Here is a 23,709-nt window from a genome sequence, read left to right as displayed (position 1 = left end):
TTCGCTTCGCTCCGGGCAGAGAAGGTGAATGTGTAATCAGCAGTGGATTGTAAGTACCCTAGGCAAAGAAAGCTCAGTGCGCCCCGCCTTTTTTTTTTTTTGAATATTTTTTATACAGGGAGAGTTTGTGCATTGGGATTGTTGGCTGGGCTGCGGTTTCTGTGCCGAAAATCCACTGCGCGGGAGCCGCCATTTGCTCTCTGCTAGCTGTCTTGATGGCTATGTATACATTGTCCGGCAGCCGCACCTAGAGGTTGGAGCTGGGCTGCGTGCTGAGCCCTGCCCTCCAAAGGCTGGACCGCAGCCTTGAGCGCCTGGGTCGCCTGTTCGCCGCTGCACCCTCGGGCAGAGCCTGCTCTGGGGTTGTTCTGCATCCCCCTGCGAGGGGACCTGTGCTCCAGAGGAGGGGGCCGGAGAGCCGTGATGGCAGCCGCTTGGGCCCCAGGGGCTGGGCACCGGTAGGCGCCGCAGCTATGGTCGCGGACGAGCGCGGCGTCCCTGAGCGTGGCCCCGGGGAAGAGGTGACGGCGGCAGGGTTTAATTTCTAGAAATCTGGACTGGAAGCAGAAGCAGCAGTTTGTATAATCCCAAGAACTTGCTTATGCCGGGAAGCTGTAAGGGCAACATGAATATCATTGAGGAGATCTAACATGGCAGCGGGCGAGGAGAGATCAAGTCTCTGACCTCTTCAACTGCGCGGGCATAGGGAGCTGTAAATTGTATAAATGCTGTTTGCTCAGGATCACTAGGCAATGCTGAGCTGACGTGGATCTGGGGTGTACAGTCTGGGCCCCTCAGAACACACACACCGAGCCCAGATCGGCTGCATTCAAGCTCTGGTTCGCCTGCTTCTCGTGACTCAGCACTAACAATCCCGCTGAAATAACTGGTTGGCCCTTAGGAACTTTCAGAGGTAAAAACCAACCGAGCCTTCATAGGCAGTGGCCACAGGATTGAAACGGGGATTGGGAGAGACAGTCAGGACCCACCCGTTGCATTGGTCACCCGGCAAAGGGAACGAACGGTCACCATTTGCATGTGATACCACCTAGGCAGAGAACTGACGTCACGGACGGAGGAGATAACTGTATTGAAACCAGCGCAACAGGGCTCCCAGGAGCAGCAGACATGGCGTGTAGCCAGTATTGTGGTGAGCGTCACAGGTGAGCGCGGCCTGGCTTGAGGAAACACAAGAGAAGGCCCTAGGCACTCAGGATTGGAGACCCGCCCAGTCTGTGAGGAAGAGCTGCTACACAGTGATTGGTTCCCACCTAGTGAGAGGAGAAGCTTGACCCAGTGGGCACAGCTCCACCTACTGGAAGAGAAATTAATCGAACTCTATGACTGCATTTATTATTATTTTTATTATCATTTTTTTTTCTTTTTCTTTTTCTTTTTTTTCTTTCATTTTCAATATTTTTTTGTTGTTGTTCTTTAACTTTTTTTAATGTTTCTAATTTTTTTAAATTATTTTTATTATTATAATTTTTTTAATTTTAATTTTCATTATCATTATTATTTTTGTAAAAAAAATTTTTTTCTTTTCTTTCTTTCTTTATTTTCTATCTTTTTTGTGTGTGTTTTGTTTTTGTTTCTTTTGTCTTTTCATTTCTTTTCAATTTTCTTATTCCCCCTTCCTTGAATTCTACCTGCCTACTCTCATTCTCTTTAGTGACTTCTTCCCTTCCCTTCTAATATCTTTCCTCCCAAGCATCAAATAAATTTATAAGAGTAAACAGTAACTCAGCAGTCAAACAGAACAAAAAGTAACATGAGCAGCATAAAAAAGCAAGGAAGAAAAGGGGTACAAACAATGAAGGACAGCCTAAATATTCAGGAGGACCTAGAGTCAGCAGAAAAATGGTCATATAAAGAACTCAAGGAATACCTTAGACAGATGGAATGGAACCTTAAAGAGGATACGAGACAGCAAATCCAAACAGTGAAAGAACACTTTGAAAATGAATTACATAAACAGATAAAAGAAGAAGTTAAGCATCTTTATCAGGAGATAGAGATTATAAAAAACAATCAAACGATAATTCTAGAAATGAAGGAAACGATAAACCAAATTAAAAACTCAATTGAGAGTATCACTAACAGAGTGGAGCAAGTAGAAGCCAGAACGTCAGATAATGAAGACAAAATATATCATCTTGAAAAGAGCCTAGCCAACTCAGAAAGGCTGGTTAAAAATCACGAGAGAAACATCCAAGAGATATGGGATAACATAAAAAAACCAAACCTACGAGTCATCGGGATAGAAGAAGGTACAGAGATTTAAACCAAGGGAATGAGTAGCCTGATGAATGAAACAATTACAGAAAACTTTCCAGAAATAAAAAAGGAAACGGATATACAAATTTTAGATGCATACAGGACACCGAGCACACAAAATCACAGTAGACCAACGCCAAGACACATTGTTATGAAGATATCCAATATACAGAACAAAGAGAAAATATTAAAAGCTACAAGAGAAAGGAGGCAGATTACATTCAGGGGTAAACCAATAAGGTTAACAACGGATTTTTCATCACAGACGCTGAAAGCGAGAAGATCCTGGAACAACGTATTTCAAACACTGAAAGACAATGGATGCCAACCAAGAATTCTGTATCCAGCAAAATTAAGCTTCAGGTACGACAACGAAATAAAAATCTTTCATGATAAACAAAAGCTAAAAGAATTTGCAGCCAGAAAACCAGCATTCAAAGCATCTTGAGCAAAACACTACACAAGGAAGAAATGAAAAACAATAACCAAAACCATCAGTGGGAAGTGCCTCTATAAAAAAAAAAGAGGGCGGGGGGAAAGCTAACCATGGAGAAACAAACTAAATTAAATAAAAAAAAAAGAAGATAAATAATCAAACATGGCTGGAAGTACAAACCATATATCAATAGTAACTCTAAACGTTAATGGCTTAAACTCTCCAATAAAGTGACATAGGCTGGTAACATGGATTAAAAAAACAAATCCAACAATATGCTGCCTCCAGGAGACACATCTGATTGCAAAAGACATACACAGGCTGAAGGTGAAAGGTTGGGAAAAAAATATACCACACACACGGTCCTCGTAAGCAAGCAGGGGTGGCCATCCTCATATCGAATAAAATCGACTTCAAGACTAAGTTAATCAAAAGGGATAAGGAAGGACATTATATACTGTTAAAAGGAACCATTCACCAACAAGACATAACAATTATCAATATTTATGCACCAAATAATGGTGCTGTGACGTTCATAAAACAAATTCTCCTCAAGTTCAAGAATCAAATAGACCACAACACAATAATTATGGGTGACTTCAACACACCTCTCTCACCATTTGACAGATCCTCCAAACAAAAGTTGAATAAAGAAACTATAGAACTCAATATCACAATCAACAACCTAGACTTAACTGACATATATAGAATATATCAACCATCATCAAGTGGATATACTTTTTTCTCAGCAGCACATGGCTCCTTCTCAAAAATAGACCATATATTATGCCATAGGGCAACCCTCAGTAAATATACAGGGGTGGAGATAATCCCATGCATTTTATCTGATCATAATGGAATGAAACTGGAAATCAATGATAAAAGAAGGAAGGAAAAATCCTACATCACATGGAAAATGAACAATATGTTACTGAATGATCAATGGGTTACAGAAGACATAAAGGAGGAAATCAAAAAATTCTTAGAGATAAATGAAAATACAGACACAACATATCGGAATCTATGGGACACAGTGAAAGCAGTTTTAAGAGGGAAATTCATCTCCTGGAGGTCATTCATCAAAAAAAGGAAAAACCAACAAATAAATGAGCTCACACTTCATCTCAAAGCCCTCGAAAAGGAAGAGCAAAACAACAGCAAATGTAGCAGAAGGCAAGAAATAATTAAAATCAGAGCGGAAATCAACGAAATTGAAACAAAAGAAACTATTGAAAAAATTAACAAAACTAAAAGTTGGTTCTTTGAAAAAATAAAAAAGATCGACAGACCCTTAGCCATGCTAACGAAGAGAAGAAGAGAGAGAACTCAAATTACTAACATATGGGATGAGAAAGGCAATATCACAACAGATGCTACAGAAATACAGAAGACAATTAGAAATTATTTTGAAAACCTATATTCCAATAAAATAGAAGATAGTGAAGACATCGATAAATTCCTTAAGTCATATGATTTGCCCAGACTGAGTCAGGAGGATACTCACAACTTAAACAGACCAATATCAATAGATGAAATAGAAGAAGCAATCAAAAGACTTCCAACCAAGAAAAGCCCAGGACCGGATGGGTATACAGCGGAGTTTTACAAAACCTTTAAGGAAGAATTAATACCAATACTTTTCAAGCTATTTCAGGAAATAGAAAAAGAGGGAGCTCTTCCAAATTCATTCTATGAGGCCAACATCACCCTGATTCCGAAACCAGACAAAGACACCTCAAAGAAAGAAAACTACAGACCAATATCTCTGATGAACCTAGATGCAAAAATCCTCAATAAAATTCTGGCGAATCGGATACAAAGGCACATCAAAAACATTGTGCACCATGATCAAGTAGGATTCATCCCTGGGATGCAAGGATGGTTTAATATACGGAAATCAATAAATGTTATTCACCACATCAATAGACTTAAAGATAAGAACCATATGATCATCTCGATAGACGCAGAAAAAGCATTCGACAAAGTACAGCATCCCTTTAAACACTAGAAAAACTAGGGATAACAGGAACTTACCTCAACATTGTAAAAGCTATCTATGCTAAGCCTCAGGCTAGCATCATTCTGAATGGAGAAAAATTGAAGGCATTCCCTCTAAAATCTGGAACAAGACAGGGATGCCCTCTATCACCACTTCTATTCAATATAGTTCTTGAAACACTGGCCAGAGCAATTAGACAGACGAAAGAAATTAAAGGCATAAAAATAGGAAAGGAAGAACTTAAATTATCACTATTTGCAGATGACATGATTCTATACCTAGAAGACCCAAAAGTGTCTACAAAAAAACTACTAGAACTAATTAATGAATTCAGCAAAATGGCAGGATATAAAATCAACACGCATAAATCAAAGGCATTTCTGTATATCAGCGACAAAACTTCTGAAACGGAAATGAGGAAAAACACTCCATTCACAATATCCTCAAAAAAAATAAAATACTTGGGAATCAACCTAACAAAAGAGGTGAAGGATTTATACAATGAAAACTACGAAACCCTAAAAAGAGAAGTAGAAGAAGATCTTAGAAGATGGAAAAATATACCCTGTTCATGGATAGGCAGAACTAACATCATCAAAATGGCGATATTACCAAAAGTTCTCTATAGGTTTAATGCAATGCCAATCAAAATCCCAATGGCATTTCTTGTAGAAATAGATAAAGCAATCATGAAATTCATATGGAAAAATAAAATACCCAGAATAGCAAAAGCAATTCTAAGCAGGAAGTGTGAATCAGGTGGTATAGCGATACCGGATTTAAAACTATATTACAGAGCAATAGTAACAAAAACAGCATGGTACTGGTACCAAAACAGGCGGGTGGACCAATGGTACAGAATAGAGGACACAGAGACTAATCCACAAAGCTGCAACTATCTTATATTTGATAAAGGAGCTAAAAGCATGCAATGGAGGAAGGATAGCATCTTCAACAAATGGTGTTGGGAAAACTGGAAATCCATATGCAACAAAATGAAACTGAATCCCCTCCTCTCGCCATGTACAAAAGTTAACTCAAACTGGATCAAGGAGCTAGATATCAAATCAGAGACTCTACGTCTGATAGAAGAAAAAGTTGGCTCCGATCTACATATTGTGGGGTCGGGCTCCAAATTCCTTAATAGGACACCCATCGCACAAAAGTTAATAACAAGAATCAACAAATGGGACTTACTTAAACTGAAAAGTTTTTTCTCAGCAAGAGAAACAATAAGAGAGGTAAATAGGGAGCCTACATCATGGGAACAAATTTTTACTCCTCACACTTCAGAAAGAGCCCTAATATCCAGAGTATACAAAGAACTCAAAAAATTAAACAATAAGAAAACAAATAACTCAATCAACAAATGGGCCAAAGACCTGAACAGACACTTCTCAGAGGAGGACATACAGTCAATCAACAACTACATGAAAAAATGCTCACCATCACTAGCAGTCAGAGAAATGCAAATCAAAACCACCCTAAGATACCATCTCACTCCAGTAAGATTGGCAGCCATTATGAAGTCAAACAACAACAAGTGCTGGCGAGGATGTGGGGAAAAGGGTACTCTTGTACATTGCTGGTGCGACTGCAAACTGGTGCGGCCAATTTGGAAAGCAGTATGGAGATTCCTGGGAAAGCTGGGAATGGAACCACCATTTGACCCAGCTATTGCCCTTCTCGGACTATTCCCTGAAGACCTTAAAAGAGCGTACTACAGGGATACTGCTACATCGATGTTCATAGCAGCACAATTCACAATCGCTAGGCTGTGGAACCAACCCAGATGCCCTTCAATAGATGAATGGATAAAAAAAATGTGGCATTTATACACAATGGAGTATTATACAGCACTAAAAAATGACAAAATCATGGAATTTGCAGGGAAATGGATGGCACTAGAGCAGATTATGCTTAGCGAAGCTAGCCAATCCCTAAAAAACAAATACCAAATGTCTTCTTTGATATAATGAGAGCAACTAAGAACAAAGCAGGGAGGAAGAGCAGGAAGAAAAGATTAACATTAAACAGATACATGAGGTGGGAGGGAAAGGGAGAGAAAAGGGAAAGTGCATGGTAATGGAGGGAGATCCTCATTGTTATACAAAATTACATATAAAAGGTTGTGAGGGGAATGGGAAAATAAACAAGGAGAGAAATGAATTACAGTAGATGGGGTAGAGAGAGAAGATGGGAGGGGAGGGGAGGGGAGATAGTAGAGGATAGGAAAGGTAGCAGAATACAACAATTACTAATAGGGCATTATGTAAAAATGTGGATGTGTAACCGACGTGATTCTGCAGTCTGTATTTGGGGTAAAATTGGGAGTTCAAAACCCACTTGAATCAAATGTATGAAATATGATATGTCAAGAGCTTTGTAATGTTTTGAACAACCAATAAAAAAAAAAAAAACAATAAAGTGGATGGTTCTCAGACTGACTAGAATTTATTTATTTGCTTATTTATATATATGACAGCGGAATTCATTACAATTCTTATTACACATGTAGAGCACAATTTTTCATATCTCTGGTTGTATACAAAGTATATTCACAATTTGTGTCTTCATACCTGTACTTTGGATAATAATGATCATCACATTCCATCATCATTTATAACTCCATCCCTCTGCCCTATCTAGAGTTCGTCTATTTTTCCCATGCTCCCTCTCTCCCTTATCCCATTATGAATCAGCCTCCTTATATCAAAGAAAACATTCGGCATTTGGTTTTCTGGGATTGGCTAACTTCACTTAGCATTATCTTCTCTAACACCATCCATTTATTATCCATTCATCTATTGAAGGACATTTTGGTTGGTTCCACAGTTTATCTGTTGTGAATTATGCTGCTATAAACATTGATATGGCTGTGTCCCTGTAGTATGCTGTTTTTAAGTCCTTTGGGTATAAGCCAAGGAGTGGGATAGCTGGGTCAAATGGTGGTTTAATTCCCAATTTTCCAAGAAGTCTCCATACTGCTTTCCATATTGGCTGTACCAATTTTCAGACCCCCCAGCAGTGTGTGAGTGAACCTTTTTCCCCACATCCTTGTCAACACTTATTGTTGTTTGTCTTCATAATAATTGCCATTCTGACTGGAGTGAGATGAAATCTTAGAGTGGTTTTGATTTGCATTTCTCTAATTGCTAGTGATGGTGAACATTTTTTGCACATATTCATTGATTGATTGTATATCCTTGTATATGGTCCTTGGCCCATTTATTGATTGGGTTATTTGGGTTTTTTGTTTGTTTGTTTTGTTTTTGTGTTTAGCTTTTTGAGTTCTTTATTTACCCTAGCGATTAGTGCTCTATCTGATGTGTGAGGGGTAAAGATTTGCTCCCAAAATATAGGTGCTCTATTCACCTCACAGATTGTTTCTTTTGTTGAGAAGAAGCTTTTTAGTTTGAGTCCATCCCATTTATTTATTCTTGATTTTAATTCTTGTGCCACAGAAGTCTTATTAAGGAAGTTGGGGCCTAATCCGACATGATGGAGATTTGGGCCTACTTTTTCTTCTATTGGACGCAGGGTCTCTGTTTTAATTCCTAAGTCCTTGATCTACTTTGAGTTGAGTTCTCTGCATGGTGAGAGGTAGGGGTTTAATTTCACTTTGTTGCATATTCCAGTTTTCCCAGCACCACTTGTTGAAGAGGCTATCTTTTCTCCAATGTATGACACCTTTGTCTAATATAAGATAACTATAATTATGTGGGTTAGTCTCTGTGTCCTCTATTCACCTGATTATTATACAAGTTTTTTAATCCAGTTCATAATTTGCCTGGACCTCTATCTTCTTATGGTCATTACTAAAGTTGGAAAGTATAGCCTCTAGACAAGAACTTTATCTCATTAGGCTCACGTTCATTGTACATCTACCACCTGGCCATTTTTAACCATTGAACTATATATGGAAATATGAAGTTGAGTGGGAGGACTTAGGGAAACGTTTAAATCCTTACTTAACCTAAGTTCTTTAGCTTTTTAAAAATTGCTTTATTTTCTAATGGAAAAAAATTTTAATGAAGAACAAGGATTATTTAGTCTGAGAAAGAAGGCCTAAGGCTGAACTTATTACTTGTTTCCTAAAAGATATCATAAGGGGTACTTCCCATCTTCTCATTTTTAAATTAAAAAAAATGCTTATCAAATGTCTGTTTTGCCCCTGGTCCCAGACTCTGTCTCCTCAAGGGTAAGAATGTATAACTTGCCATATATCTTAACTTCAGTGCCAGCTTAAAGCCAGAATACAATGAAAATTTCATCCAGTACTTAAAGAATTAATAAGCAAATGAAAATTCATCATGTAAAAATAATTATTTTCTGTTACAGATATATTAGAAAGTTGTATATTTGAGCATGTATCTATTACTAGTATACATGATCCTCCTTTTTGTCACCTCAGGAAGGAGTACCACCCATCAAATGGATTATGATTAACATCTGCTTTGGATTTTTGCTGGCAAAGTTTTACATTATCTGGAAAATATCTTATACACACAGGGTACCAAATATTTGTTTAACTAATAATAGAAGAAATGGGTCATAGATACATATAATTTTAAAATGATGTTCCATTAGTAGTTTATATTTGGCTTTAGAATACGTAATATGAATTTATCAACAAAATTGACTTTCTTTTTTTTTCCTTATAACAAACAATTGGCATTCTTCCGAGAGTCATTAGTTAAACGGTTTTTTCCTTAGGACTCAAGGAGAGCCTTACTAGTGTCTTTCTGGACAATATGTGCATGTGTATTTATCTAAATACATTCAGATATTTGTGTCATATATTTTACATTATATTGTTGTGTGTGTGATAATGACATTTCAGAAATACAGTATGTCTTACAAACATGACATACTATGTTTTGACTCATCCTATCTTTCTAGAGTATAAGTTCCTGAAGTATGAACTTCATCTTTGTATACCTATGCATATCTTTGCATAACTCTTGTCTTTGCATTTAGAAATGTGCTTGGCATGGAATAGGTACTTAGTAAATACTGTAATTAAAAAGAATGTTTTTCAATAAGAAGGTTTTTGGCCTAATTTTTTCTGTAAGTTACTTAGTATTCTAGTTTAAATAGTTTTATTAGTTTTTAGTAAAACTAGATCTTATTTTTGCTTTTTTTTTTCTTTTTTTCAGAAAGAATCCCCAGCACAAGATAGAATATAGACATAGTACTCTTACAGGTAAGTAATTTTACTTCAGGGAACTCAAAATGAAATCATTGGATGATTCTCCTCTTAAATCTAGATGCAGTTTTTAGGTATTATAAAAATTTATCTTTGCTTTTGTGAATGTGTTGAATTGCTGATTTTAATATATATATTAAAAGTTGTGAACCTTTTAAACAGCAAATGTTTTCCCCAATCATTGTCTAACAACATATAATTTTCCTTGTATCTGTTAGGATTCTTTTGTTTACTAAGTACCTGAAAACAAAATTTCAAGCTGACCTAAGAGATAATTAAAACTCATTGACTCCTATAAATAAAAAGTGCTAAGGTAAAACTGGATTTAGACAAGATTTTTTTGCTTTGGCTCATTATAATGTCTATAATGTCCATAATGTCCCCAAGGACCTAGTTTCCTTCCCTCATCTGTCTAGAAGAGTATTATCATCCTAAAGCATTCTGTCCCACCTCAAGGTCTGTAATACACTCTATTCAGCTGGTCCAGTAAGCACCTGTGTTAACATTTGAGGAGAATGAGAATGATTAATCCTAACTCTCATAGGGGGAAAAGTGAAATGCACTCTTTTTACTGGATTCAGTCATATTCTTACCCTTGAACCAAGCACTATGGCCTCTGCTTAGTTTAAACCAGGGTAGAGTCACCTTCTTCAGAACCCAGGGATCCCCAAGAGAAATTGAAGCTTTGGGGAGGAACGAAGGAGAGGGGACAGACATCAAATATCCATCTGTTCAGTTTACATTTTTTACCTTCTGTTTGTCCTGTTTCTGAACTCTACTATTTTTCCCTTTAAAAAATTCTGCTTTCTTTATATTATTTATAGACTAGTTCATCAAACAATATTTCTGCCCACAAAGGAAAAAATAAAGTATATATTATGGATGCTATGCTTGCCTTCAATTGTACAAGCATATACAAAACTAACTTGTAGCAAAGTGAGGAAAGTAATTTCACAGTAAAAGAATTCCATTTAGTATTTCTAATTGTAACACTTCAGTACTTCAGATATAATTATACTCCCTTTATCTCAGCTAACAGAAACTAGGGGTTATATGTTATGCTTTCTTTATTAAGCTGTATATAATGATGTGCTTATGGTAAACAAAGTAGCTCTTTTCAAGTAATAATGTAATAACATTTTGTTAGAGGTATATTAACAAGTCATGGCATTGTCTCCTGACATTTATATATGTTTATAGAAATAGGATGTGTTTACTTAAGTTATCATATGCATCATATAGCATAGTTTAAAGTATCCAAATTTGTTATGCTTTTTACTATTTTGGTTACTTGTAGTAAACTTTTGCTGAAAAATTTAATGGAAAATATAGAAATAAATAATTCATAAGTTTTAAATAACATTATATTATTATAATTACATTTTATTACTTATTATTTATTTTTAGTTATATATGGATGTATAGATATATATGGTTTATATATATGTATATATATGTATATATGTATATATATGTATATATGTATATATGTATATATACTATATGTCTATATATAGTATGTGTGTTTAGCCTGCAGCCAGCACAGGCTTCATAAATGAAGGTTCACCTACGTGAGAAATCCGAAGGGAGTTTTGAATTAAAGAGGCAGGCTCTATTACCTTTAAACCAGCTCCAGGATGGCTTCTCCTACCTCCAGCCTCCAGCTACCTATTAGAGTAGCGAGGTTTACTGAAGAGGCTAGTGAGAGAGAGAGAGATTACACCAGGGAGTGGACTTTTATTGGGGGACAAAAAATTCTGGGGAAAATCCCATCCAATGAAGGTTAAGGGGGGCAGTGTCCCAAAGTTGATTGGGTCTTCAGGGTAGTGGCCAGACACGCCTCCACAAGGACAAGCCCTCGGACCTGAGAAAAGCTCTGGACACAGGGATACGCTTCTTGCCCAGCCAGGGAGGTAACTCAAATTATGTGCAAGGATGGCCTCCCACATGTGTGTATATATAGTATATACACATACATCTATATATCCATACATATAGGTATATATCATAATACTGTTTGGGGCATCTAGTGGGGAGCTTGGAATATATCCCTCATAGTTAAGGGAGGACTACTTAATGTACTTTCAGGAGTCACTATGCACCAATACATTCAGAACATCTCTTCCCCTTTTAAACTTATAAATTGAGAATCTGGAATATTTCAAGTATTAAATTAAATTTTGAGGTGATTTTTTTTCATCTCCCAAATCCATAGTTTTAACGTTACCCAAGATCTGAATCTCATATATATGTTAATTCATTTACTCTTATACTATCTTATTATTTATTATCTTTTTTCTATTTTTGCAAGGTCTCAGAGACATGAGAACTAGTTTATAACTATGAGAAGTAGCTCTGGCTCTCAGTGTTTGTTGTGAGGTGCTCTGAAATCTTGGAGGAAATGAAAGGAACACTCTATGATGGGGCTTATCAAGGTAGACTTGAAGTTGATTTTCAAAATGGTAGGATTTCAGTTATCTTTGTTTCTTGACTTTGTGGTGAGTGGGTGTAGTACAACCCAGAGAAAGTGAATAACAGTCAAGGACAATAAAAAGAAATGTGTTCAGAAGCAGCAGGTAGTTTTAATTGATGAAGACTCCCAGTAATCACTATGGCTGATACAAAAGGGTATATCATGACCAGATTATAGAGGATCTTTAAAGCCAAAGATGTGGGCACTTTGGCAAATAATGGTGAGCCAGTATTTTGTGAAAATCAAGCTGGTAATGAACAGCAGTCTGAATTATATCCAGGGAAATCTTCTGGAGATTAGTGAAGTCTTCAAGTAAGGGACCAGAAAGAGCGTGGCCACCATGAGAGTGGAAAGATGGAATTGGGTATGAGAGAGGTATTGAAGGAAGAATCAATAGGATTTGCCAACCGATGAGCCATGGTATTGGTCTGGGATGAGGTAAAGGAAATAGAGATGACTCTAGATTATAGTTATATAATTATAATACTATCAGGAGACTGGAGATGACATTTACACATAATAGAGATTAGGAAGAAAAACTGGGTAGGTTTTTGTTTTGTTTTCAAATTACACATGTTGAGTTTGAGGTGGGGGCATCATAACTATATAACAAGATAATAAGACTTACATGGTACCCACATAAGATTATCATATTAAACTTTTACTATTTAATCTCTGATTTGTAACACTCCTAAAACACTTCAATCTATAAAGTTTTTCTATTCCAGTAACAGTTTGTTTAGTTCATTGTTTTTTATAAGTTTGTTGTCATCTGTTGTTTCTTGTATATCTAAACTGGCTTAATATTTTACCAACTTTCAACACATTTTCAGAGTGCTTTTGGCATAAGACACTGAATGCAAGAGTAAACAGTGCCAGGAAACTTTTATTTAATACATTCCCAGCTACCTTACCTGTTGACAGTATTTAAAATAAATTATCATCAGTGTCTTATATCACCTGATCTTTGCAGTCATTTTCCTGGCCTCTGTTATTTTGGAGGATACATTATTCTAAGCAGTTGTTACCATTCATGGATGAAAATGTAGAATATTCTAGGATAACTACTTTAATATTTCTATAGTTCTGCAATGATATACACATGTGTTTATATATACATTCTTTTTCTTCCTGAGAAGTTGAAACCTGAAGATCTATAAAAGAAAAATATTAAGGAAAGTTAGTGGAATTTAAAGAGATTTTATAAACTGACTCTTAGTTTGGGGAAAGCTTAAAAAATATGGAATATCAGAAGGTCTGATGCAATGGTATTTAAAGAAGAAATAAACTGTATGTATAATAAAGTATATCAGAAGTATAGAAAATGATTTCCCAAAATAAGAATACCTACTAGTAGCTAGATTGATGCATTAAAAAAAGTCTTGGTCTGGGCCTGTAGTTCAGTGCTAGAGCATTTGCCTAGAATGTACAAGGTGCTGTGTTCAATTCCCCCCCTCCAAAAAATGTTTTAATAATAAACAGAAACATTATTAAAAATATTATTATAGTACATAGTGAATTTTCATCTTTAGGGATATTGGATCAAATTATTTCTGTACCTAAAGAAAATCGGTCCTAAGATTTATAGGAAAGAAAAGGAAAATAAAGCTTTAAGAATCAAGTTGTTAAAAAAAAAAAAAAGGATCAAGTTGTTAATCTGCTATGAAGCAGTTGCCATCTTTTATTCTAATACTAGAAAGTTACTTGGAAAAATCAGCAAAGTAAAAATGTTCACTCCAGCATTTCTTCCATCATGGAGCTAACATGGCCTGCTCTTTGCTAACACTACAGACTTAGTTCTTGAAATGAGAATTGACAGTGAAATTTAAATAGTAAAGGAAATATTGAAAATAAAATTCAAATTGTTATATTACAAATTCCTGTGCAGAAGTAGAAAAATAAGAAATTATCATATACTAATATGAAAACATAGTTAATATCATGCTGTTTATTACTTTTTAAAGACTTTTTTCTTTAAAAGAACTTTTTCTATATTTGTTTGTTTGTCATCAGGTAGTCAAGTTTTAAAAAACCAACACAAACTTATTTCTTTTATTTTGCATTCAAATAGCCAAGCTGCCAGTCCATCTTCACATTTTATATTCACTGATTTGTGAATATAAAGAGAAGATTATAGAGAAAGTGAATTTTCCTACTTTGGCCTTAAAATTACAATTTTGGAATCAGAAATGGTCTTTGAGATCATTTAATAATTTTCTTCATAGATTTAAAAGGTAAATTCCATTAGGTTAAGTGACTTGTTCATTGTCATTGCCTTTAAAAAAATATTTTTTAGTTATAGATGGACACAATACCATTATTTTATTTATTTATTTATTTTTATGGTGCTGAGGATTGAACCCAGTGCCTTACACATGCTAGGCAAGTGCTCCACCACTGAGCCACAACCCCAGCCCTGTCATTGCCTTTTATATAACACTGATATTTGGATGTCTATCTTCAAGTCTAGTCCTCTTTCTTTCAAGCCATGCTATTTTTTTCAAAGTGATCTTTCACTGCCTGTATTTGCTCTCTAATGTCTTCTTTGAGATCCTAAAACATTTTAATCATGTATATCCTGAAATTTTTCACTGTCATTTTTTCTGCTGTAGCTGTCAGTTCTTCTAATGTGTTGTCTTGAATTGTTTGTGGTACTTTCTTCCCTTGGTCTTTTCATGTTGCTCGCATTTCTTTCTTTCCAGCTCTGTGGAACTGGTGTGTTATTGTTTTTACCCTATAGATTTGTAGTGCTCTTGTATGGTTCCAAGATCCCTCCTTTGTGGAGAAAGACAATGTTAACAGATCCCAATATCAACAATACATCACCTATGAACAAATTATTGTTATTAAGACATTTATAGTTAGTCTCAATGTCCAGAAATGTTGGATTCAATTATTATTTAAAATATAATCAGTAGTTTCATAAAAGGTGTACAGTTTCTGATGGCAGACAGTGAACTAGGGGTCGGGTGTAGGACAATATGCTAAGGGGGAAAGATGTGAGGGTATAGGATTAATATAACTTAGGAAATTTGGAGGAGAACTCTAATGAAGAGGGTTAGTAGCAGGAGAATAGACAGGAGGTAATTTAGGGTAGACAAGTACGTGGGAGGACCGTAGAGTACATAAAAACAAACACAAATATGTATTTAGAAAATTACAGGATGTAAAAATAGTAAAATTTGGAGGTTAAGAAGAAAAAAAGGGAAAGAAAGAAAAAAAGAGAGAAAAGGGGGGGCTTATGCAATTCCTCTATATTATATTATTCTGGTGACTCAGTTCTCAGAATTCTAATTCATGTAAAGTTCTTGGATTCACATAAGTTGTGGTTGTGAGGACCAGGGGATAGAAGGGTAGAGGAGAAAGAAGAGGGATAAGAAGGGGGGAAAAATACTCTTAGAATTCTGTTTCTTTACTGCTTCTCTTCCAGTAGGTGGAGTTGTCTATTTTAAGCTTGAGTCTCTGCCCTCAGGGTGGTGTAGGTAACCTGGATGAGAAGACTTGATCCCCGGTGTTGTCTCCCTCTCCTGCCTGGAGCTTCCCTAATCTTGGTCTCACTGTTTTGCTTTAGGTTTTAGACCCCTCCCCTCTCTTGCTTATCAGGTCCCAAATGCTGACCTCTCACCCTCCATTTCGCTCCAGGGGGGCGGCACTCCTGTTCAACTGAGAGCGGGTTTTGTATTGGGTAGTCACTGTTCCTGAGTTATCGCAGCTGAGGGGAGTTGGAAACACAGATACCTGTTCAGTCAAAAGCTCTGTGCTGATAGCCACACTCACCAAAATGGTGAGAAAGGTTTTCCAAGATGGAGTCCATTTGCTTCCAGTGCCAGGGTGTCTGGTGAGGTTGGGGGAGCTGGGATGTCCTTGTGCTGTGGCTAGAATGCAGTCGGGTGACCTGCGTGGGAGCAGAACACAGTCTGGAATTCTGCAGAAGTGCTGATTTGGTGATTCTGCTACATCGCCTCAGAGGGGTGTGTGTATGTGTATGTGTGTGTGTGTGCGTGCGCTTAAACTGCGGGAACACAGAGGCTCTGATTTCTGCACAGGTGGTCACAGGACTGGTGGTCGTGTCACATGCTCTGAGATGTTGTATTCTGTCTAGGTGAGTGAGACCTTGTGGGGAAGCTGCCTGACTGCTTTCTTGGATTCATGCACAGAGCAGCCAGAAACAGTACCTCCTCTATTGCAACATCTTGGATTCCCTCCTCCATAGTATTTTTTATTAGTATATTATAGTTATTAGTGTATTATAACATTGGGGTTCATTTGACATAATTAATACAAGTATGGAATATAATTTGCTCCAGTTCAGTCTCTCATACTTACTTTTTTCCTCCCTTCCTCCCTTCCCCCATTCTCTTTTCTCCACTCTCCTGGTATTTCTTCTGTTTATTCATAGTTCTTTTGTAAATTAGCACCGTGTGTGTGTGTGTGTGTGTGTGTGTGTGTGTGTGTGTATGAATGAAGGTGAAATTCACTATGTTATATTCATATATGTGCATAGGATAGTTTGATCAGTTTCATTCCACGGTTCCTCCGTTTTCCTGTCTCTCCTCTCCACCCCCAATCCCTTTACTTTACTTCACTGATCTTTCTTCTATTCTATAGGATTTTGTATCCCCCTTATTGCCCCTACTTCAGTCTAACTTCTGCATATGAGAGAAAACATTTGACCCTTGACTTTCTGAGTCTGGCTTATTTCACTTAACATGATGTTCTCCAGATCCATTCATTCATTAGCAAATGCCACAATTCATTCTTCTTTATGACTGAGGAAAACTTCATTGTGTATATGTGTGTGTGTGTGTGTGTGTATCTCATTTTCTCAATCTGTTTGTCTGTCTGTGGGCTTCTGGGTTGGTTCCATAACTTGGCTGTTGAGAATTGTGCTACTATAAATACTTCTATAAATACTGATGTGGCTATACTCCTATAGTATGCAGATATCAGTTCTTTTGGATAAATAATAAGAAGTGGGATAGCAGGATCATATGGTAGTTTCCATTCCTAGTTTTTACATTTTTTTTTAAGAACTCTCTCCATACTGCTTTCCAGAGTGATTATACTAATTTGCATTCCAAGTAATATATGAGTGTACCTTCTCTCCCACATCCTCACCAGCATTTATTATATTTGTATTCATGATTATTGCTATTTTGACTGAAGTAAGATGAAATCTCAATATAGTTTTGATTTGCATTTTCCTGATTGCTAGAGATATTGAATATTTTTTTTCATATACTTGTTGGCCATTTGTATTTCTTCTTTTGAGAAGTGTCTCTTCAGTTCTTTCACCCATTTATTGATTAGGTTATTTGTCAAGCCATGGTATTTTTTAGAAAATATTTTTTTAGTTATCAGTGGACCTTTGTTTTATTTATTTATATGTGGTGTTGAGAATCCTCACACATGCTAGGCAAGTGCTCAACCACTGCACCCCAAACCCAGCCCACAAACCATCATATTTTTAAGACATTTTTGTTGGGTAAGAGGATGGGCAATCAAATAAGAATAACAATAAAGAAACCTATAAGCCTACTAGATAAAAAGCAAGAAAAATAAATAAAAGAAACACATTTCTTCCAGGCTCATCTTGCTTTGGAAGAAACAAGCTCACTTCTGATTTTTCTGATATACTCAACAATTATATTTCAAATAAACAAAGTGTATTACAAGAAAATGCTGTAGGCTGTTAATTTTTTCAAAAGTACATTATGCTGTTTAATTTTGTGTACATCTACTAGAAATAATGACTATAAAAACAAAACTACAAAAAGTTATATTGTTATTGATTTTAAAAAATTAAACAGATACTGCTAGGTCTCCTGTTTTTATTTTTCTGCTTACATAAGTTTTTCATGAACAACAATGTAATACTGTGTAATACTGTATTACATCTCTATGTAATACTGGTGTGGTAGTTCAGGATTCTTCTATGATGTGACTCTTCAAGACTCAGCTGTCTTGTTCTCTAACTAAGAAGCTTTCTTTGATCTATAGCAAGTTTTATGGAAACTTTACTAGTTACATCACTTTAAATTCAGATGCCTACATTCCATGCTCTATGTTTCAGCTTGTGCAGTTAGAGAATGTATTCACAGAGGTTGTGGGGTTTTTTTCCCCCTGCTTTCAGTGTTTTCTATACTCCTTTTGCATAAAAACATTCATTTTTATGTTAAAGGCAGATGTTTTACTCGTGGTTAGGTGCTAGTCATATTATTTCTGAGCTGCTTCCTGAAATGGTTCCTGTTATTCAGGAAATCATATAATTATTTAGATCAACAAGTTCATTGAATCAGTGTATTTCCTAAGGACAGAAACTGACATTTCTCTGAAAATATCTTCAAAGATTACCAAAACAAAGAAACAAATATAATAAACCTTCCCATCTGAATGGCATTTGCATTGTATAATATCTTAAATTTTTGATTGAGTCTACTACTAAAATCCATTGATTATCTTCACATAGGAAATCACATGTCATCATTTAAAACCATGCTAAGTATTATCTGTATGATACCACTAATAAAGGGCATATTGCTGAATTCCAGAACAGCCTTTGCCCTTATGTTATGACTTTGCCTTTTCTGGTGCTTCATTTGAAGCACCAAGTACCTGTTCTTCTTCTAAAATACAGTAAATGAAATTTGACTATCAGCCACAGTGAGTTCCATGCGTAATGGTTTTGTTAATATTCTGGAGTTCCTCTTAAAGTAACATGAATGTGTAGACATTAAAAAAAAAAAAAACAAGTGTAAATGATAGATAAAAATAAATTTTGAGTAAATAAATGAAATTTTTCTGATTAATAAGCCTCACTGCTTCAACAAATGAGTCTGCTTAATAAATTGCTGAAGATTTTCAATGTTCATTGAGGCTTAAAATCAACTCATTTAGCCAGTCTCTTCCATAATTCATTACATTGATAGGCAGGCTAGTGAATAAAAGTAAGAAGAATTCTGTAGAACTAATAATGTTGTAGTTCATTTATCCATTCACATTTTCAATAAATACATGGTAAGTAGCATTATAGAATCTGAGGATTCAACAGAAACAAAAGCCTGCCCCTGTAGGATTTTACAAAGTGGACAGTGTACATATAAACAATTGCATGATGTTTCATGGTGATAACTGCTAAGAAGAAAAAATAAATCTGTGTAAAGAGAATGAATAGCAAAGAAACATGGTGATACTATTTCAGACAGGATGATAAAAGAAGTACACTCTGATATTTTGACATTAAGCAAAGTCCTGAAAGAGGGAGCAAGGCAGGTAATTATGTGAAGTTTGCCAGGAAATGGGAATAGCAAGTTTCAAAGCCCTAGTAATGATCATGTTTGGACTCTTCTAGGAGCAGCAAAGAATAGATGAAAATGTAACAGAGAGTATACTATGAAGAATGGCATGAAATGAGATTAGAAAAGCCAGTAGTGAGCTAGCCAGTTATGTAGCGTCTTAGAAACCAAAATCTACAAGTGGGAACTTCAGACTTTATTCAGAGTGATATACAAAGCTGTTGGAAAGTTTTCTGGCTTCCCTGTGGAAAATAAACTAGAATAGAAGCCAGAAAGCCAATTAGGAGGATATTGCATTCAGGAAGAAAATAACAGTATTTGAAACAGGGTGTTACTATACAGCGGATATACTTCGAAGGTAGAGCCAACATGCTCTCTTGACATACTGGAGCTGCGTTTTCAGTGATGAGTATATTCAAGATGACTTGAGCTGGAAGGTAGAAGGGTTAGAGGAGTCATGTATGCAACACTTGATAAGACAGTGACCAGATTTGGGTGTGATGACTCAAGAATTGGGTTCTGTAACTGTTATGTTCCAAGTGTCTGTTAATTATCCAGTTGAACATAATATATATATATATATATATATATATATATATATATATATATATATATATATATATATAGAGAGAGAGAGAGAGAGAGAGAGAGAGAGAGAGAGAGAGAGTCAGAAAAATTTGTGGACTTAGGACCTAAGACTGGATGGAGTCATCTAAGTAGTAGGTTAAAGAAGAGGTCCCAACCTGAAACATGGGGCACTCTAGGAAGAGCCAGCAAAAGAGACTGAGAAGGAGTAGCCAGCAAGATAAAAGGATAACTTGAAATTTGTTTTAGGCTTATATTGATTTTTTTTTTAAATCCTCTAAGGTAGCTTCAGAACCTGAAGGGAAACAGCTTACTGGGATATCATTAGCACATTACTGTGTGATAAGGTATATTTCCATCCTACTAAAAAAAGTTATATAGATAGGTACTTCTCAGAGAAAACTGGACAAGAACATAGATTAGTGTTCTTTCCTCCTCACTTTATTCCCCAACTTCCAACTACCTTGGAGTCCCAAGTATTTCTTCAGTGTATATTATCACTTTTAAAAATGAAGGAGTGAGATTAGCTAGACATAAAATATTCTCTCAATATATTTACCAGGAAGTATTTATATGTACAAATATAAGATTTTCCTTAAGTAACTGATATGTCATATAGTATAATATATTATGCCAGGAAGTGTTTATATGTATAAATATACCATAAGATTTTCCTTAAGTAACTGATATGTCATATAGTATAATATATTATGCTAGTAAGAACAGAACAAGTTATCATGTAGCCTTTTTAGCTTTGGCTGCAAAGAAATTTGGAGAGAAATTTGATGCTCGATGTATAACAATGTTAAATATTGAGGTTGGCTTTTTGTATACTGATTTTTATGTTCTTTATTTCTTTTATTTGCATTTTATTATTATGTTATTATTGTTATTGATATAAGCTATCCCAGATCTTTTCTGGAATGAGTAGTGATATTAAGAAAAATATAAACTCAATGGGCTATCAGAGTTGAAAGATAGATATATTATTTTTTTGAATTAATCTCATTTCCCCATCAAATTAAGTTTTAAATCCATATTGCATGCAAATATTTTAGGAAGACCAAAACATATACAAAAGCATAGACATTAATATTTTTAAAATACTGTTTAATTTAAAGCATCATGACATTATTTTAAAAAGTAAGGAATTATCAGGCAAAAAATAAAGGGAAGTCAAGAATTTAGAGAAGTAAGTAAGCCTGAAGCCACTTTTCCCTTGAAAGCACTAGGTAATCCCAGAAAATTAACTCTCCTTTCAGTAGTCTTTCAGGGTAGAGAAGGAGACAGAAAACAAAAACTCTTCATCCATATATAAGTTGGGGAGTCTGACAGGAGATCTTCTTCTATAGCAATCTGGAATCCAAGATCTCAGAGTGAAGATGAAGACACATTGGAACAATCTGAAGAGAATTCAAATATGGCAGGACTTTTCTGAGTTGTCCAGCAGACTTTAGTATTTTTAACCTATATATTTGCTATTCATCAGGGATTGTCCTCTACACTGAGGTTTCCAGATGAAATCTTCCTAGTTGTTTCTTGGATGTTCCACATTATCCTAGAGTCTGCCACTACCCTGCTCTCAACCAACTCTGCTGCTCACTACCGAAAGAATATAAAGAGTTGGATAAGGGATAAATGAATCTGGAGACAAAAATTTTCTAGTATTGTAATATTATTTAGAAATCTGAAAATTTTAGTGGCTGTTACCATAGCAATCCTAGCCTTTATTAAAACATGAACTCTAAGAATATTTTAGATCTATAAAATTAACTTTCCAATATACCTAACCTGTATCTTCTCATTTCATTATAGCCCTGATGTGTCAAATCAGATTTTGCTGTGTTTGCTCTGATAACAAACACTCCCAAATTTCAGTGTATCACAAAAACAAATAGGTGTATTTGTCCTTCATGGTGTAGCTGCAAGTTGGCTGTGCCTCTGTCCCATGTGTGTTCTCATCCTGGGATTCAGAGTAAAGGATTAGCCCTGATTAGGGATATGACATTCATGTGGCAGAGGGAAAAATGACAATGACAGAACCACAGAAGAACTCCTAAAGCTTCTGTTTCCACTCATGTTTCTTTGGCCAGGTCAGTGGAGAATAGGGAAGTCAGTGGAGGCTGAGGATCCCAGGAAGGGCAGTGAGAAACTGGGAAGGTAGGATTGCACCACTATAATCATGGTTTTTTTTAAGGAACCATTATTTTGACTCATGGGCCATTTTAGTTCCAGGAACCTCAAAATAGGAAAAGTTAGAAAAATAAATAAAAAATGGTCATTTTAATGTGCTTTCTTAAAATGTATAGTGGTTAGCTATGTATTAATAAAATAGAAGCAGAAAAATATTTTATCTCTAATCCCAGGTTGAATGGCAATTGATGTGTTATATATCAATACTCTGTTTTAGATGAAGATAATGATGATGTTGGACAACCCAATGAATCTGACCTGAATGACAGCTTTATAGATGATGAGGAAGAAGAATATGAGCCAACAGATGAAGATTCTGACTGGGAACCAGGGAAGGAAGATCAAGAGAAGGAAGACGTGGAAGAGCTTTTGAAGGAAGCAAAAAAGTTTATGAAAAGAAAAAAATAACTCTTTTCTGCAATAATATAAGACTCAATTTCAGGAAGTAAGGAGGTACTAGAGTAATCATTATTTTCTTTCTTTTGATAGCTACAACTTTTGCTATTGACTTTGTGCAAGTAAAATATTGAAATGTCAGCCATTAAGGTAGTAGGTGGAATTTATTTTGTTGCCTTACTTAAGCACTTACTAGTAGAAAGCAGATAGAGGTTAAAGAGGAATCATATTTTCCCTGTACTTTGTATATTGATAATAAAAAGTAAAAGCCTTGGTTGTACAAAACTTTCCTCTTTTTTCGTTTTCTTTTTTTCAGTCACTGTCTTTGTAGATTATTATGCAAGTATAACCAGGCAAATTACTTGATGGTTGAGAAAGCATGTGTCTTTCATTGTATTGAAGTGATTCTTCAAGCAAAACCAAGCAAAGCCATCACATAATGGCTACTATTTTTCTAGTACTCTAGATATGAGCTTTGTGATTTCATTTAGTAGTTGTATCTTTTGTAACTTGGTGAAATTATTACCAACTGGATACTGAAATAGATTCATCTAAGCTATAGAAGAAAAATGTTCACTTTGCAGGGAATCTATGTTATTTTGTGTCACACAGCTGTAATTTACTACAGGTCTGAATTTGACAGTTTTTCAAACTAAAGTCCTACCTGATTATGTTAACTTTCATGGTTCTGCCTTTGCATTAAGAATATGAATATTTTCATATTCTTTTTTTAATATTTATTTTTGATATCTTTATTTATTTATTTTTTTGTGGTGCTGAGGATCTAACCTAGGGCCTCACAAATGCTAGGTGAGTGCTGTACCGCTGAGCCACAACCCCAGCCCC

General features: G+C 35.7%; 1 protein-coding gene across 2 annotated transcripts in view; it reads left to right on the top strand.

The window, feature by feature from the left end:
• The window catches only part of Aplf (aprataxin and PNKP like factor), a 114,299-nt gene extending 91,151 nt beyond the window's left edge, over nt 1–23,148 (top strand). For both annotated transcript variants that reach the window (XM_046422527.2, XM_046422518.2), the window contains 2 exons: nt 9,872–9,918; nt 22,685–23,148. In XM_046422527.2, coding sequence (XP_046278483.1) covers nt 9,872–9,918; nt 22,685–22,875 — 238 coding nt within the window. In that variant the 3' untranslated portion in view covers nt 22,876–23,148. The remainder of the gene's footprint in view (nt 1–9,871; nt 9,919–22,684) is intronic.
• The last annotated feature ends 561 nt before the right edge of the window (nt 23,149–23,709 follow it).

This window comes from Marmota monax, unplaced genomic scaffold, assembly GCF_021218885.2.
Source record: "Marmota monax isolate L192 unplaced genomic scaffold, Marmota_monax_Labrador192_F-V1.1 WCK01_AAM20220418_F8-fsc00015, whole genome shotgun sequence".
NCBI lineage: Eukaryota > Metazoa > Chordata > Mammalia > Rodentia > Sciuridae > Marmota > Marmota monax.
Note: the sequence above shows the minus strand (reverse complement) of the source record. Positions and strands in the feature narration are given on the sequence as shown.